The sequence below is a fragment of the Takifugu flavidus genome, chromosome 7 (assembly GCF_003711565.1).
Source record: "Takifugu flavidus isolate HTHZ2018 chromosome 7, ASM371156v2, whole genome shotgun sequence".
Classification (NCBI taxonomy): domain Eukaryota; kingdom Metazoa; phylum Chordata; class Actinopteri; order Tetraodontiformes; family Tetraodontidae; genus Takifugu; species Takifugu flavidus.
In genome coordinates this window covers 9,259,479-9,276,277 of record NC_079526.1, presented here as the reverse complement: position 1 = coordinate 9,276,277, position 16,799 = coordinate 9,259,479, and the positions used below count along the sequence as shown (strand labels likewise).

At 45.7% G+C, this 16,799-nt stretch overlaps 1 protein-coding gene across 5 annotated transcripts in view; it reads right to left on the bottom strand.

The window, feature by feature from the left end:
* pex5la (peroxisomal biogenesis factor 5-like a) overlaps nt 1–16,125 on the bottom strand; it is a 48,601-nt gene extending 32,476 nt beyond the window's left edge. For all 5 annotated transcript variants that reach the window (XM_057037244.1, XM_057037240.1, XM_057037242.1 and 2 more), the window contains exon 1: nt 15,682–16,125. Coding sequence is in view for 4 of the 5 variants with exons in the window: in XM_057037240.1 (XP_056893220.1) it covers nt 15,682–15,702 (21 nt within the window). In the remaining variant the exon portion in view is untranslated. The remainder of the gene's footprint in view (nt 1–15,681) is intronic.
* Nucleotides 16,126–16,799: the final 674 nt, after the last annotated feature.

Below are 16,799 nucleotides of genomic sequence, written 5' to 3'. Positions count from 1 at the left end.
AATTTCAAAGAATAAAATCAATGCTGTGATCAGGAGAATGTAATTACTTTAATGTTGCAATCACTGTTTGCCCCAAGAGATGCCTTCATAACTCACTATCACTATCATTTTAGACAGTTTTAAACTAAAGGATGTCACCCGTCCCCACCACAATGTCCTCACTTTGCTAGTGAAAAGTATATTCTGGTCCTCACTTTGTAACAAGAACACACACACACGTACAAAGAAAGAAATGACATTCGTCATTAACAAAGAAAAAAAAGCAAACAGCTGGCTGTCGGACTACAACACGATACCCAGAGGAAGCCTGAGTGTAATCCCTGCGGCTGAAACGTGAACGTGAAACACAGGCTGCTGCTCATGAAACATTAACGCTGGATCACAGAGCATGTAAAAAGCATGTCAGTTTCAACTTAGGCTGAACACTGATCAGCCTGCACAAACTAACGACACCGTACACCAGGGGCTGTTTTAATCATTCATGTGATTCATGGACTCGCGCTGCATCCAAGTGCACAAAAACACTGAACTGGACACAGTTGAGGAGGAGTTTGCATTAGTGGAACAGCTAGACGACGCAAATTAGCTTATTTTCGGGGTCCAGCTTTCCATCATCTTAAAAAATATTTGACCAGAACGATCATAGAATTTCTGTTTCCATGTGTGCACAGCTGGAAAAAAGACCTTCCTGCTTTACCTGTAATCTTCCAGTGTATGAAAACTTGCAATATGGTGTGACACAAATCATTAATATAGAGGTAAGAAGATCATGTGTGGGTGTATTCCTTGCGGAGCATGAAATAGGAAGATAATCATAATTATATATGTTAATAAATATGTATTAATGCTGCCTTTTTGAATACGTGAATATCACAACGTACCTGCCACAATCAATTTAATATTTACTCAAAATAATGCAGCTGGTGTTACAGCTAGAGGACGCGTCTCTGTGGGGCTGGTGATGATGATGATGATGATGATGATGATGATGATGATGATGATGATGATGATGGTGAGACAGTAATGTTTTAACCTCCCACCACTGAAGCGTGCGTCTCGCCCCATCGAAGGCTTAGATCAGAGCTTCTGTAAAGATGCCACGCACCTCCAGAAACACTGGGCACCCTTCATCTTAACATGATCCACCGTCAGTATATTATCAGCAGGAGCGATGGAAATCATCTCACAGGGCCTCCTCTCCTCTCCTCTCCTCTCCTCTCCTCTCCTCTCTCTCCTCTCCTCTCCTCTCCTCTCTCTCCTCTCCTCTCCTCTCCTCTCCTCTCCTCTCCTCTCCTCTCCTCTCCTCTCTCTCTCCTCTCCTCTCCCCTGCTCTCCTCTCCTCTCCTCTCCTCTCCTCTCCTCTCCTCTCCTCTCCTCTCCTCTCCTCTCCTCTCCTCTCCTCTCCTCTCCTGAAGTAATTTCTTTTTATTGGTGCTCCATAAACAAAGTTGACTTAAACAATTTGATGTTCAGTAACATGACCTTTTGACCCGCAGCCTCACTGGAGTGTGAAAGGTGTGTGTGTGTGTGTGTGGTGTGTGTGTGTGTGTGTGTGTGTGTGTGTGTGTGTGTGTGTGTGAGAGAGAGTTTAGGGGTTTGCTTGCTGGTCATAAACTCATAAGAAATATGTACTGAGGCATCAAAGGTGGCCTTTGGAGTGGAATGATGTGTTTCAAGTGTAACGTAAATGTTATTTATCACAGTGACGTTATAGAAAAAAAATATTGAAGTTCAGTTTAAATAGATTCAGCTGCTTTGTAATGCTGAATTTTCATTCGGATGGATTATTGAATTTCTTTAATTCTGTTGGTAAATGAATACAAAGAAATAATCTTTTTCCTTAAAAATATGATAACAAGAAAACTGAACTGTTTCTCTCAGGGACACTCAAAATAGCTTTCACTTTCCCTAATTTAATGAATTCACAATGATTTATTCGTGTGTTTGTTTTCCAAAATAACCAGAAGGCAGGATGATGTAAGTGATGAAGCTACAGACCAACAGCCAAAAAAAACAGTTTTATGTGAGCTAATGAAAGAAGTAGCAAACTAGTGAAATAATAGTTCAGCAATTCCTGGATCTGCTTGTCTGTGCACTCTGTCAGCTTAGAGTAATGATATTTACTGCTGGGCTGTGGTTTTTTCAACACCACACCTGCGCCTCAAAGACAATTTTTTAATTTCCTTACTGGAAAATGGGAAATATTGGGACAGGATATTGGAATATAAGCAGGTCAGAATGATTTTAGTAAAAGAAACAGACAGTGGGCACAGTTTAAGCGTGACATTTGTCCTGCTGGAGGCAGTTTCAGGCAGATCAGAGGAAGGGCCAGGCTCCCACTGAGAGGGCATTTCAGCAGGCAGTACTGTAAAAAATGTCCCTGCACGCAGTGAGACTGTGCATGACCAGAGGAAGCCAGCCATGCTGCACTATGACAGCACCAGGAATTTCCTCTTGAATTTAGCTATAATAATATAAAAAGCTTGGCTTTGACCACAGACGTATGACACAGATGTAAAGCATGAGACTGTTTACTCCAAACAAACTGTTTACTCCTCAGGCGGCCCACAGCTGACATGTCGTCAGTGGGCACTCACCCGTGATGCGCACGTCATTAATCTTACTTTTGATGCAAAGTTCAGAGGGAGAAGAGCCGGATGAACAGCAGGTCAGGGAAGACAAAACCACGGAAAGGTAAAAAAGAATGGCGAGATTTTGACAGTTGAGTCATTTGATTGAGTAAAGAAACACAGCAAAAATAAAATATATACATTAGAATTCTGCCCTAATGGTGTTATTTATGCATAGTTTATGATATGGAAGTTTTAAAAGTCCATCGTTTATCTCGCCTGATATGTTTGGACCAGACATCTGACAGCTTTAATGAAGCTGTTAAAGCTGTCAGAATCATAATATAGCTCTTCTATTAATGGGGCAAGAGAGACAGACAGACAAGATGGACAGAGAGACACATAGAGAAAGATAGACAAGATGGAGAGAGAAACGGTGAGAGAAAGACATGAGAGAGACGGGGACAGCGAGACAGAGGGAGATTGATGAGTATTTGACTTTTAAAGTGAAACGTTGCTGCACATAAATGTTTGCCTAATTATTCTCTAATATGGGGATCAGAGCGTGTATTTACCAAACTACAGAGGGTCAAACTACTTTCTCATGTTTACTTTGAGTTTGAAATATTACTTTTTAGAGGACTTTTCCGAACGAAATTAGTGTTATACATTCCAGTTGTCTGACATTAAATCTAACGATTTAAGTAGCTCCTGTGCGAACACTAAAACTTTGACAGCACATTGAGGAGAAAACTTGATTTGACCTTTATCGACTGTAAAGTTGTTTGTTGGAACGTGAATTTTTGCTGGAGTCTCCTAAAGTTTGTGCTTTTGGACTGAGGGAGGAAACTGGAGAGAAAGTACAAACTCTCCATTGAAAGGTCAGACTGGAAGTTCTTGCTATGAGGTTGGATGAGTTCCAGATAGGGCGCTCTAACCAGAGGGTGGAGTGTCAGGGTCATGGAGAGCAGAGACGATAGAGGCCGGATGGGAACGCTCAGCCCACAGGCTGAACTCTCTCTCTGGCTCAACCTCAACCCCCTTAATTTCTCCTCATATCCTGGCAGAACAGAAACCCTCTCCAGGCCCCACTGATCAATTTTCCTTTCCCTATTATGAAGAAGTTTGGAGAACGAGGACGCCCAGCCCTCTTCGCAGACCCATCACGACTCATTACCTGCACCGTAGCTGTGACTTTCAGCTGCGCCTGCAGCGGCAAATGAAGAGAGATGGCAATAACGGGAGGAGGGTCCCCTCGGTGCAACACGTGTCCCGTTCCTGATTACCGGTGGCTGCCTGGAAAATGCCATTGTGTTCAACTCCCAACACCGCCGATCTGAGTCCCACTTTGTGCCAGCAGTGTGACTGTCCTAGATCCAGACAGCAGCACAGTCACTCTCTCTGTGGAAGACTTTATTATTGCGCTTTGTAAGGCGCTGTCACAGACACAGCCACAGGGCAACTTTCCCTCCCCCCCGGTGCTTTGATTTGAAAGATATCTGTATTCTTTGTCCATACCGCGGTAATCCGTCAAGATGCGCTGATTCGATTACCCACCTACAAAAGGAACACGAGTCCGGCTGCATGTCGATGATGTTGTTAAGTACAGTACGCCAGAGGCAATTATATTAGAGATGTGAACAGCGTCGGGGGCAAAAAAGAGCATATTGCTGGGCGACCTTTCAATGTGTAGACTTAGAGGAGAAAATTGGCTTTTATTGTTTGGCTCCCTGATTCAATGGCATGCGTTTTTCTTTTCTGTCACAAGTATCTCCGGCGGAACTGAAATAGACCCCAAGCTATTTAGGGAGAGAGAGAGAGACAGAGAGAGAGAGAGAGAGAGCAGAACACTCAGCACAACAGTCTATGTAAAGATAACCCCGATCTTTTCCGCTAAATGCTCATATCAGCGCATAGTGTCAATGTTGCCGTGCTGATGTTTAGCTTATCTGATGCTTCTGATGTCAGCCAGCCTCATTTGTCAGCACATTTGACAGAAAAAACCCCCAAATGTGTCATTTTAATGGCACATGTTACGCCAGTTAACTTCGGTGCCACGGTCCTCAACCCTAACTGATGTGCGCGGAACACGCAGTAATCAGGTTGCCAAGGCACAGGCCCACGGGGCCCTCATTACCTCCGATGACTTTGGCCAATTAATGCCTTTGAAAACAGCGGCCGCAGAAATAGCAAACTGTTGGGAGGAGAGCAGAACCCATTAGCGCTACATCACGGTTGCTAAACAAAAGAATTCCATCTTCTATAAAGAAGTCTGCTGCCACCCCTTCGCACTTCCACCCTCATGAACACACGCCACGTTCCCGCCGCCGTGCCGCCCTCCGGTATCAGCATCCAGTCCTCCAGGGGAATGGATCGCGGTCCTGCTGCGTGAGCGAGAGGGGCCAGCAGTAATGACTTATTGTCTGAGGACGCTCACCCACGCTGGGAGAGGAAATGAAGGCAGCGAGACGCAGCCATTTCCATATCATTAAAAAAGATCTGACCACTTGAAGCCGTCGCACCGACAACTCATTGTCATCTACGAAGGATTTCATCCATCACGACATTTTTCGGTCTGCATCCCTTCTGATCCTTTTGGCATTTTGTTGAATAATCTTTCCTAATTTCAGGTGTTGGTATCTCCCTGAAATACACACTGGGTTGGACTTTGGCACTGAAGAACGGCGTTGGCACCAGTGCCTGCACGGGCTGACACTGTTATCAGTAAAACTGAGTCAGGAAGCTTTTTGGACTTCTTTGTTCAAACTGATCCAAGTCATTAGGAAAATATTGAAAAAAAAAAAAAAAAAAAGGCCAGGTAGAATAATACATCAAGATTAGGGAATCAGCGTCTCCATCTCTCCCTTTGTCCCCATTACTTGTCTTCCTTTCTCTCTGTAATGTCCTGCGGCATAAATTTGTAAAATACACATCACTGACATTTATCTAATGAATTTCCACATCGGGAAAAAAGGCAACCCTTTTAACTTCAATAACGCTGTTATGAAATCCGGCGCCAGACAAAGACTGTGCTTATTTCAGCAGTTTAAGAAATGGGAGTCAGAATGTGGGCAGACAGTGAGTGAACACATTTACATATACAGTAATGTTCTCTCTTCTTCCTGCTGGAGTTCAGCATACTCCAGTTCCAGGAGGTCCATTTACAGTAAAATACTCCCGCGCACCTCATTTTCTATTCCACAGCCTCAGACACAAGACAAACATCATGTTCAGGCACATCCAGGGGCCTTACTGATCATTTAAGGTCTTTAGATGTTTAAAAGCTTCTCTCTTCCATATTTGCTGAATCATTTGGGGCTCGGGGAGCACCGTAGCTAACTACTGCTCATCCTCAGCCCACAGTGGTGAGTCAAAAGGGTCCATTTGGGTTCTATTTTATTCCTATTTATATGCACCTGCTTGGGGAAGCTTTTCAGAGACACTTGTCTTGGAATTGTTAAGGCTGTTCCACGAGTTCTCTCTCTCTCCTACAACTGCTTTAACATGCATGGAGATCTTCAGGTTGGGTGATTCTGGAAGTCAACATCAAAGACTAACGGTGACCGGGGCGTGTGCGGTCAGGGGCGCTGCACCTTTGAATGACCTTCCCGAGGCGACGAGGCCGGTGAGGTCATCGACGTCAGTTCAATTTCTTTTTATAGTTTAAAGGTCGACCTTGTGTCTCAGAAACCTAGAAACGTCTAAACTGTTTGGACTCGCTTACAAAGTTTCTGCACCTACGAGGGATTTCATTTCATTTGAACAAAGAGTGCAGTCAACCAGGTAATGGCTCCATTGTGATCATCACAATGTAATAGTTCATATCTATCAAACTGAAGTATGACCCAACCAAAGTAGGATGCCATAAATGGAGATGCCATTTGTTATAGATTAGACTCCTTTGTAGAAATGCTTTGAAACAGATAAAAAATCCTAATTTTTCACTCTGAGAGGCTGACGGAGGGGCGCGTGGATCGGTGTCGGCGCGGATTTGTGCGTGTGATGAAGAGGAAATATGGCGGGGGACAGAAACAGAGGGAGACGCCCACCGGCAGCTCATTACACGTCCGCTGCAATCACGGGGAATCCATCAGAAGATAAATGCTCTTCTCACAGCGCCATTGATCTCAATGAGAGCGAGACGGCAGCTAACTCGACATGGCAAGACATTACTGACCAACAGGGAGGGACACGTCGCCAAAATATAGAGGCCCTGCATCACTGTCCACTCACTGATTACCGTGGGGTTTTTTGAGGGTAATGAATCAAGCTCTGGGTCATTAATGTCATTAACTGTCACTTATCACAGTCTGATGTTTAATCTAGATTTCCCTTCATTACCAGAAGAGGACACATGTTCCAATATGACTGCAAGCACCAAGCTGAAGTTCACACATGGATGTTCACGCAGAGCCAGTAGCTGTGCAAAGTGAGACGTGCAAAGAGAGGCAGGTTGGAGATTCAACCCCACTTATTTCCAATTATCCACCCAATGGCTCAGCAACCTTCATTTGCTGTTGACCCAAAGACGTTAATGCACTGGGACACGGTGTGCCTCTGAGATGCTCCTCTCCAACTCATTCTCCCACTGAGCTGCAGTCGATCGCAACGGCAAGCCAGGATGGCAGAGATCGAGACCCACCGGAATCACGTGCAATTAGGTAAATCCTATATAAGTGTCCCTCACCGTCCCTCCGTAGATGAGACTCCTCCATGTCAGATTAGCTCCGTGTGTGCTTGTACGGCAGACCTCCATATGGGTCATGATGAAAGCATCTCACTGAGATGAAGCAAGCTCACATCAAAACCAGACTTTCCCTTTTCCAGAAAGATGCTGCTGTTTTCCACAGAAGAAAAACCAAACATGCACTTGAATGCAGCACACTTGCTAGCCACTCGCTAAAGTAGAGACTTGTATATATAAATATAATGCCCACAAGCACAAAGCACGTATTCCTTAAAACAACATCAACAAGGTCGAAGCAGCGGGTGATTTTGTGCTAGAAAACCAATCAGGAGTTCTTAAATTTCAAGAGTCAAGTTCCATGCGCTGGCCGATTACCTCTTTTCTGAGGAACAAGAGCAGCTCTCTATTTTTGACTGTGGATTATTCATCAACACACCCTCTTCAAACCTGCAGGATTTGACTTTCAACACACATTGATAGCAGACTTCAGCTGTCACGTGACTTACCAATCACTAGAAGGCCTTCATTAATGCAGCACGGCTTTTAAAAATAAGCAATTTTACAGGGGGGGGTGGTCTTCGTTGATGGGCAGTGCACACGGTTCTGGTGGGGTGGATGTGTGTTTGTCTGAGTGGTGAGCTCAGATGGGGAGGGTGCTCTTCATACAAGATTAGATGTGGGCAGCAGTGCCTGATTACACAAGGGGCTGTGAGGCGCCCGTAATCACATCACACAGCTTAGTTTGTTACCACCTCTCAGCCTCCGCCTGCCTGGAGAGTTTCCATCGCAGCTCTGGCTGCATTTCCAGAACTTTGTGTAGCCGGTGGATACAGAGAGGAACAAACTGTGGCGAGGGACAAGCTGCGAATAGAGGAATCCATCTCCTCCCCGACTGCTCCCAAACACGATTGTCCTCCCGAGGTCTTGGTTTGTCACCGGGGCGACGGTCATGAACCGGCTGCCGGTGGGGCAAGTTAAAAACGCAGCGCTTTGTCTCACTTTCATGACCCGAAAAGCCCGATGTCGGTAGATAATCCTCTGCAGTTTCCAGCATGAAAAGTTGGCAAAACCACATCTCCAGTATTATCAATGAAAAAGCGGCGGCGTCTGTTTTATCAGGTCAGCCAATAAACACCCCCCCCCCCCCCCCCCCCAGCGTCTTTGTTTAGCTCAGCAACATTGTTAACGTTGACCTTTTCCCTGGCAGCTCGTCTAACTACCTCTGGGTATATGATGGCTCGCGGATAGGCTTTAATTGACGCGATAGCATCCTTGAGATTTGGCAAGGTGAGCGAGAATGGCTGAGAGCAGAAAGGTTAGACTCTGGCGTCGTCACTCCAGGTTGCAGATGCCTTTTGATAATCACAATAATGGCTGCACGTTAGTAGCGCTCTTTCCCCGGGACATCAGGGGCACTCTGTTTATTTTTAAAGAGAGGCGGTGGATGAAAGTTTTAAAGTGTCCTCACCTCTGCGATGTCCGTGGTCAAAGACCACTCGGGGGCACCTGTACAGTCAAATTAAGAGAGTCGTTTTGAATTTGCTCCGCAGAGTCGCATTTTGGTGCCTGACTGCATCAAGTTGAGCCAAAGACTTTTCTGTGACCTTTCCTTCCCTAAAAAAAAGAACATGAATCACGGAGGAGCGTTTATAAAGATAGAAGTAAGATTTAATGTCCTCTCTGTGCAGCTGTTTCCATTCGTCACGAGTGGCGTTTTAATTCCACTGTCTCATATTTATGAGGATGTTGATGTAATTGCATCAACGCAGCAGCCGGGCGGCCGTTGCTCGGAAAATTCCCCCGTGCACCTTCCTCCGGAGAGCGGCAGTAGGAACCGTCCCTAAAAAGCAATAACCAAAAAGTTATTTTAACTTTAAGAAGGGCTTTTTCCCCTGTTGAATAATTAATAGCTGACTCGACTTGCATTTTATGTATTCATTGAACTCAAGTTAAGTGAAACACCAAAAACAACAATTCAGTCCAGGAGAGGGCGGAGCCTCACGCTTGCTCGCCGTCCCTGATTCTCGGTTCCATTTCAAACGGGCTGTGACCTTTGCAGGACTCTGTGGGCGCACTGGATGGAACCCCTGGGGTGACACCCAGCTGTGACTGTGGGATTATTACTGTGCACAGGAAGCAACGCCCCACAGTCCTGTACCATAGAGCTAAAAAAAACAAACCAATCAGAGCGGACTTACAGTCTCTAAAGCCGCCTCATGGTCACGATGAATCAAAGATAACGCCATGCTGTTGAGTCGAGCTTCATTTCCAAGACAATCGGATTCACTTTGGAGGTGATCGAAACGTGTTCTGTGTCTGAATACTTCTGCGACAAGCTCTGCGGTATATTAGCTGGATGAGCCGCTCCCAGTGGTGGCACGGCCCTGACACACAGAGCTTTTACCTCCGACAACGTCACATACGCACAGGCACGCCTGCACTCTCGTTGCAGCTGCCAGTGATAGATTGTGCTGAGGCAGAAATGAAATGAGGGGTACAGCAGAACAACGTCAACATCATCAGGCCAAAGGGGTGAAGGGCTGCCGGAATGAATGGATGATATTTACAGCACGGACTCATATTGTTGCCACACAACTGCACGTTGGTGTCAGGCTGAACGTCACGTCTCTATCTAGGGGTGTTTCAAAAGTAAAACTCCACAGACACGAGTGCTTTACACATTCCGTGCCCAAACTTCACGCAGAAATCTGGAAATGAAGCCAGCAGGTATCTGAGGCCAGATTGGCGGGTTGTCCCGTCACATGAACGTGCATGTGTCATCGCTCACTGGGCTGCAAAGGCACATTGTTCGCTCTCTGCATGTGTGGAGGAAAGTCAAGGGGGCTCTGACCTCTTTGCTGGCACGCAGCTACAGTCATGTGGGGAAATATGAATCACACATGCCCATGCCTCATTATCTTCCCTCGGATGCAAGCGCAGTAGCGGCGTGCAGGTATTTGGCTGCAAATGCTCTAAACGTATACGGGGATGAAGATGCACACGCGGTGCAGCGCAGATTAAACCTCACGGGGCTGCTCCGGGGGAGGACATGCTCCCACTCTGCTGACTGGAATCTTTGAGCCCGCTCACCTCTGTACCCTTGAACTCAGCCTCCATCCCATCTGCACATGCCACCCCCACTCCGCACCTGTATGTGCTCAGTAGAATGGCTCCCTCAATAAATGCACATTTCATCCATATTTACAGGAATACGAGACACCGACGAACATGAAGAAATGCTGTAGGGATACTGAAATTCAGATTCGTAGACGTTATTTACTAGAAAACGATAAATTGCCCTTTATATTGCCTCCATCCACCTGAAACCTTCAAAACGTCTTGTGCATTTTCTTAGCTAGGAGGCTAAAGTGCTACATTCTCTCCATAGACTGATGATTGTTCACCCATCCCCTTCATTCAGAGGGATGAAACAGCGTCGGATTTATGTTTACGTGACAGCTCTGTGGAGATAAAGTTTGGTTCATGCATCAAAGAGCTCTTGAAATCAATTTAGATTAAATCAAACTTAGGGCCGTTTCAGATTACATGTCATTATTTTGACTCTGTGTGGCTTATAAAGCCGTAATAGGTCCCGGTTGTAAGTGCTGGAGTGTTGAAATTGCCATTAATGGAGATGGTGAGTGAGGAGTAATTAGGTGTTTGTGGGTGCATAATAATTGCCGCGATAATGTGCAGACCTTAGTTTCTTGCCGAGTGCTCCCCTACAATTATCTGACAAGATCGCTGGCTCAGGGAGGGGGAGCCGTTGTGTAGGACTGGCGGAGAAAATGGAGTTGCCAAGTTCAAATCCACCGACACGGCGTCAGCAAATCAAAAGATGAGTATCGCTTCCACGAGGTGTCAAAAAGGGATTCTAACAGCAGAAACAGAGAGTACACGGGAGTACGATGAAAGGGCTCACGTGTTGCTCATGAAGGAAGAGCTGGAACATGAATGACCTCTTTTGCTGTGATTGTTTCCTTAAAGGACAGACAGATGTGATAATAATACGTCTGCCTGTGGTTTTCATTGAAATTTCAGAACAATGATGGTCTCCGAAACAGCAGGAAACGGAGAAATGTGACACGAATGACAACAATCTGTGACAGGATGAGCTTTTGGGAAATTAAAATGCTTTAATTTGGAGCTTTTCCACCCTCGCTGTGCTGTTCTTTTAACTGAAGAGATGATTTAAAGGGCACGCGCTAGAATCTGCCTGCATGCAGAAACCTCCAGCTGGAGCACATTTTGTCTAAAGAATCATCTTGGATCAGAAACCTTTGTTGAATCAGCTCTGTGAAGCCAAGAATTTAGAATTTTGTCAAGCTAGCATGCCAAATAAAAAAAAAACCCTAGAACCAAGAGAACAATGATGAATGGGCTAATGGCGATCTCAGGGTATTGCAGCGGATATTTTAGAGCAAAGGGTTTGAGAAACTGATCTCAACTGTTTTATAGCTAATAAAAATGGAGGGAAACTTGGTTGCTGTCATTCGCAGAGCAGAAAACAGCAGCCAGCTGTGGACATAAGGTGCATTTCCTTACATGTAAATTCAGCGTGTTCAGCGCTTAGACTTGAGTTTGGTTTCTATTTATAGCATCAAAGCTCATCAATTACAGGGGAAAAATAAGTGGTCGCAGAGCAGCAACACTTCAAGGAAAACCACAACATAATAGAGTATAGAAGGGGGAAATTATATTCCGTAGGACGAGCTGTTTATTTATTAGTTTACGGTAGCAGTGATGCCTTTAAATACCCAGGTGACATTTGCTTCAGATAAGTGCACATTTGTTTATCTGCAGCTTTTGTCCAAGATAGCTCGTCCCTCCCCGGGGGACCGGGTGCGCGGGTTTCCGAACCAGCCCTGAGATGACTGGTTTTCTGGAGCAAATTAATTCCCAGTTGGAGGATGACTGTTATGAATGGGCTGGGTGGGAGTGATAGATGGGCTTCCCGCTCTTCAGCACGGCCCTCTGCTCCCAGAAACAAATATGCCGGGGCTTGTCCTACTTTTGTTGGAGGAAGAACGGAGGCTTTGTACAGTAGCTGAGGGGACTCTCCAGGAGGACTGCTGTGCTAACAGAAAAAACACCCAGAGGAAATCTACCATCACAGACAATGATGAAGAGGTGGGAATCTGTGAATCTGAGTGCTTCACACTGATTATCCTTTCTCAGACTCTGGCTCCATGTTTGGAGGAGGTCGCTAGACTGTGTTGACATTTCACGAGACAGCCTATAGTTTAGAACAAAGCGTGTTTCATAATACCAGGGAGCATTTCGCTCCTCCGACGATTCCTTTTTCTCAGAGTCACGAGTCCTCGCCCATACACAGGTAGCTAGCGTCGGCTTTCCAGCACGCATTAAATACCGGTGTGATATCTGACGAATCAATAATGCGAAGGCCAGCATCAAGAACGCTATTGACTAGGTTTCAGGTCTCATGTGTAACACGCTACAACCGTGTGTTTATTTTCCTGGTGAGGAAAGTCAGTTCATAAATCTGTAATCTGGCTCAAGCAAAAATAATTCAAGAATCCTCCTCTATTCTCCTTCCTCCATTGTGAATTGTGCTAATCTTCAGCAGAGCATCATTAACCTGACGATACCCAGCGCTCCCTAATTGATAAGAAATTACCTCTGTATAAACCTGGAAAACAGGTCTTGGAATACCAGGATTACAGACCCTCACCACCCAGTAATCCTCCCACTGTCACCAGTAAGTTCATGATGGTGTTCCAACCATACAGTTTTCTCCTGAAGGGTCTTCTGGGAGAAATGAATCCATCATGATGGCTCAGGAAACATCTGGATTCAGAAAACCACATTGAAGACACAACACAAAGAGCTTCATCACCAAAGGAGGGAATGAAGATGAAACACAATTTAAAAAGAAAATAAAAAGGGAGGAGAAGCCTGGGACACAAACTGGACCACAGCAAATGGACACGGAACAGGTCAGAGTCATTTTAACAGAGAGCAACAAGAAGCGAGTCGAAAGCCTCTTTCAAATATTTTGTGCTGCACTGGATTTTCATTTATTCTCTTCTCAGTGTTCCCAGGTTTCCCGCTGTTTCCTGTCCTCTCCCGCAGTAATGCAGCTTCCTGCCGGCTCGCACGTGTTCCACAAAGAGCAACTTCCTGTGTGGAGCTCTCATTCACCTCCTGAGTTCACTCATTATGGTGGCTCCTGAAATAGCCCGGGCGGCAGAACGACTTCTTAATCAAGGCAAGTTCATCCCTCCATTTTGGAAAAGGAAAAACTTATCCGGATCCCCTCGTGTCAAGACGGCCGCAGCAGAATAGAACCGTGGTTGATTTACTCTGCCGGTGTTTCCACAACATCTCAGTTAAACTGTTTCCTTTATGGGACATTTTTGCCTCATTGGTCGCCGCATCAAAACCAGACCTCCGTGAAACTACATGGATTTAAAATTTGGACTCGATTTGTTTTCCTCTTTTTCCCCCCACGTTACCTCTTTGGCTGCCACGGACCGCGGAAGGAAAATCTCAAAACAGATAATCTGTTCATCCAAAACAGACTGTCAGAAGCTTAATGAAGGGATGGAGATCTGAAGAGACTTGATCTACTTCCAGTCAACTGTAACACCCATCCAAGAATCTTCCCTGAGGATCCGGAATATGGTAATCAAATTACGCAATCGTGTTGCGCTTAACAGAGCAAATATCCAAAGGAGACCACTTCCACTCAGTTTAGATGCAATTTATACACGAAGCACGCCATCTTACGCAATTAGAGTGTGGAAGATGCAGAAATTTGGATGGGCTATGACTTATAGGGTAAAGGCTAAAACATGCTGCTGTGAGGGCGAGGTCGTCCCTTCATGGCTTCAGTCTTCATTCGCACCTTTGCAGTTAGAGCAGCGCGGGTCTACATCCACACCTCTTCACCGCTGCTCTAACTGCTGAGCCAGCCTGCCGCAAAGAGACGCGCTGTGTCACCACGCAGACGGGCACGTTGTTTTATTTAGGTGTTTATTATCAAGCCCAGATGTTTATCTGGTCAGTCCAAACCAGCACACTGCTCCTCCAGGGACTCTCAACACATCTGGCAGCCCAGGGAAAGAGCGCCCATCCAAAGTAATTATGCCAAAATAAAAAGATTTAAAAAAACCTCACTCCACATGCGGAATAACTCCGAGGATTATAACGCCACATTAAACCATGCGCGCCAACTCAAGTCATGGAGGAATGCGAAGGGCAACAAATAGAGAGGAAGAAAAGAGGCCAAGATGGGACATTCTTATCTTGCCCCTGCAGCCAACCTGCCTCACAAACCTCCCTGAATGACGATTGGGTAATAAAGGAGGACTTATAACAGGATCCGCTATGTGGAAGGGAATCTGATAGCTCTGATTATCACTGACTCACGGAGGCCGGGGCGCCGTTGGATCCAGAAAGCCCGTACAGTACGAGGTCATATAAAATTCCAAGCTACGGCAGATAACAACAGTCAATGATTTATGCCCTCAGCTTGCACACATGCATCCATGCATGTATGAATTATGTATAAACACTACTCAACATTTATCTTAGATTTTGGCATTGGACTTGATTTGACAGGTTTGACTTGACTAAAGGGGAAGCTGGGGCTTTAAGAGCTGACGCTTCAGGAGTTGCACCATTACAACCCATCCAAGTGTTGTTGGGATGAGGACGGATACCTCAGGTAAAGGAAAACAAACATGCATTTGATGAGGAAGGTGCAGCGTGCAGTGAAACAGGTGAATGACGACAGAACTCGGCTCTTTTCATAGATTCTACTGACTGTGAACGCCTTTATTAATGCATTTTGAATGAAAACTGCTGCTTGAGTAGGTTCATGGATCATAAAATATTGAAGTTTTGTGTCCAATGCTGCTGGGTTCTGAGTCAAGAGAGGCTTTTATTACATAATCTGCCATCTTGGAGCTGAATCGTCTCCATCAACAAATGTTTCTGGCGTCTCCAAACCGGCCCCAATCAGCTGCTGGAGGGTTCGTGCAGTTGTGCTGGATGAAAAGTCTTTTTGGGTCCATTTTCACGCTGTTTTTCACAATCTCAATTTAGGCAAATTTTATTTTTCTTTCTTTCTTTCTTTCTTTCTTTCTCTTTCTTTCTTTCTTTCTTTCTTTCTTTCTTTCTTTCTTTCTTTATAATATAACAAAATACAGTTTGTTATATGGATACTGACGTCACCTGTATGACGTCACGAGGACACAAACGCTAACTAATGATTTGGAGTTAGCTGACGTACCTGTTTACACCTGCACAGCTGCACGTGCCGCGGATTCGGTGAATATTTGTTTAATATGGCGAACACGTCCACCAGAGAGGAAATTCAAAGTTAATTCCCTAAAATGGACTCAGCCCACTGATGGGAATGCAAGTGATGAATGGTGCATGCAGAGGTGCGTCGGTTACCTGTAAATGCCCCTGGTACATATTGAGCGCACAGTCCGTCGCGGATCTCTCCGTCTGCGGATGTTTAGACTTGTTCCGGACTTGCGGAGCGGACTGTCGGACCCGGAGCCGCGGACATGGAGCGAAGTTGGCGGAGCTGTCCTCTCCCCGGGTGCTGAAGCCGACACTTTCTCCGGGATTCCTCTGCGCGGAGACAGCGAGGCGCGCCGGACCGCACTTTCACCCTTCCGCCACCAAGCGCTTACATGGAATGCGCCGTTCGGTGGTTCATCATAACATCGCTGCGTTTAAAGTCGTCATTGTCTTTGCTGATGTCCGCGATCCTCCCTCCCTCCCTCCGCTACTTTCTCTTCGTCTTAGTTTCCTCCTCTCCGCTCCACCTCCTCCTCCACCTCGTCTTCCTTGCTGGTGTTGTCAGCGTTTGGACACTCCTCGGGCTTCGGTCTCCTCTTATAACGGACTCCTCTTTCCTGTTTTGCCAACAACTCCCAGTGACCCAGCCCTCTGGTGCCTCCTCCAGTGCTGACGTGCTCCACAAGGAGGCACACAAGAACATTTGCCTGTCAGCTCAGGGAATTTAAAATCGCACAGAGCCATTAGAACAGTTTTCCAAACATATCCTGCTATCCTCAAACGCACCCTTCTCCTCTCATTTTCTCCAGTATCTCAAAACTGGACAATTCAAAATTCTTCCTCTTCTGCATATTTAGATTAATGATAATATCTAACCCCCTGACCCACAGCTGCCCTTTCAGTGGCACACACCTTTGTTATAATATATTGTAACACTTCCTAAAATAAGCATCACATATCAGCATGCTGCTTTATAGGTGATCATTCATGCATTAAACATGCTGCGTAATTGCAAAAATTAGAATTCCACATTGACTCAGCCAGCATATCTTGAGCTGTGCCTGGTGTGCTGCCATACATTCAAAGCAAAAAAGCGCGGAACGCATGGCAGCAAGGTTGAAACCTCGCTGTCTGCTTCAACTGCAGGTTGTTTTTTAAACCTCTTCAGCCGGGTGAGAAACAGGGGTTGAGTGATGTATGATAGGAGGCAAACTGCTTGCATGGAATAGCTGATAACACAGAAAGAGAGCGAGCGAGAGAGCGTG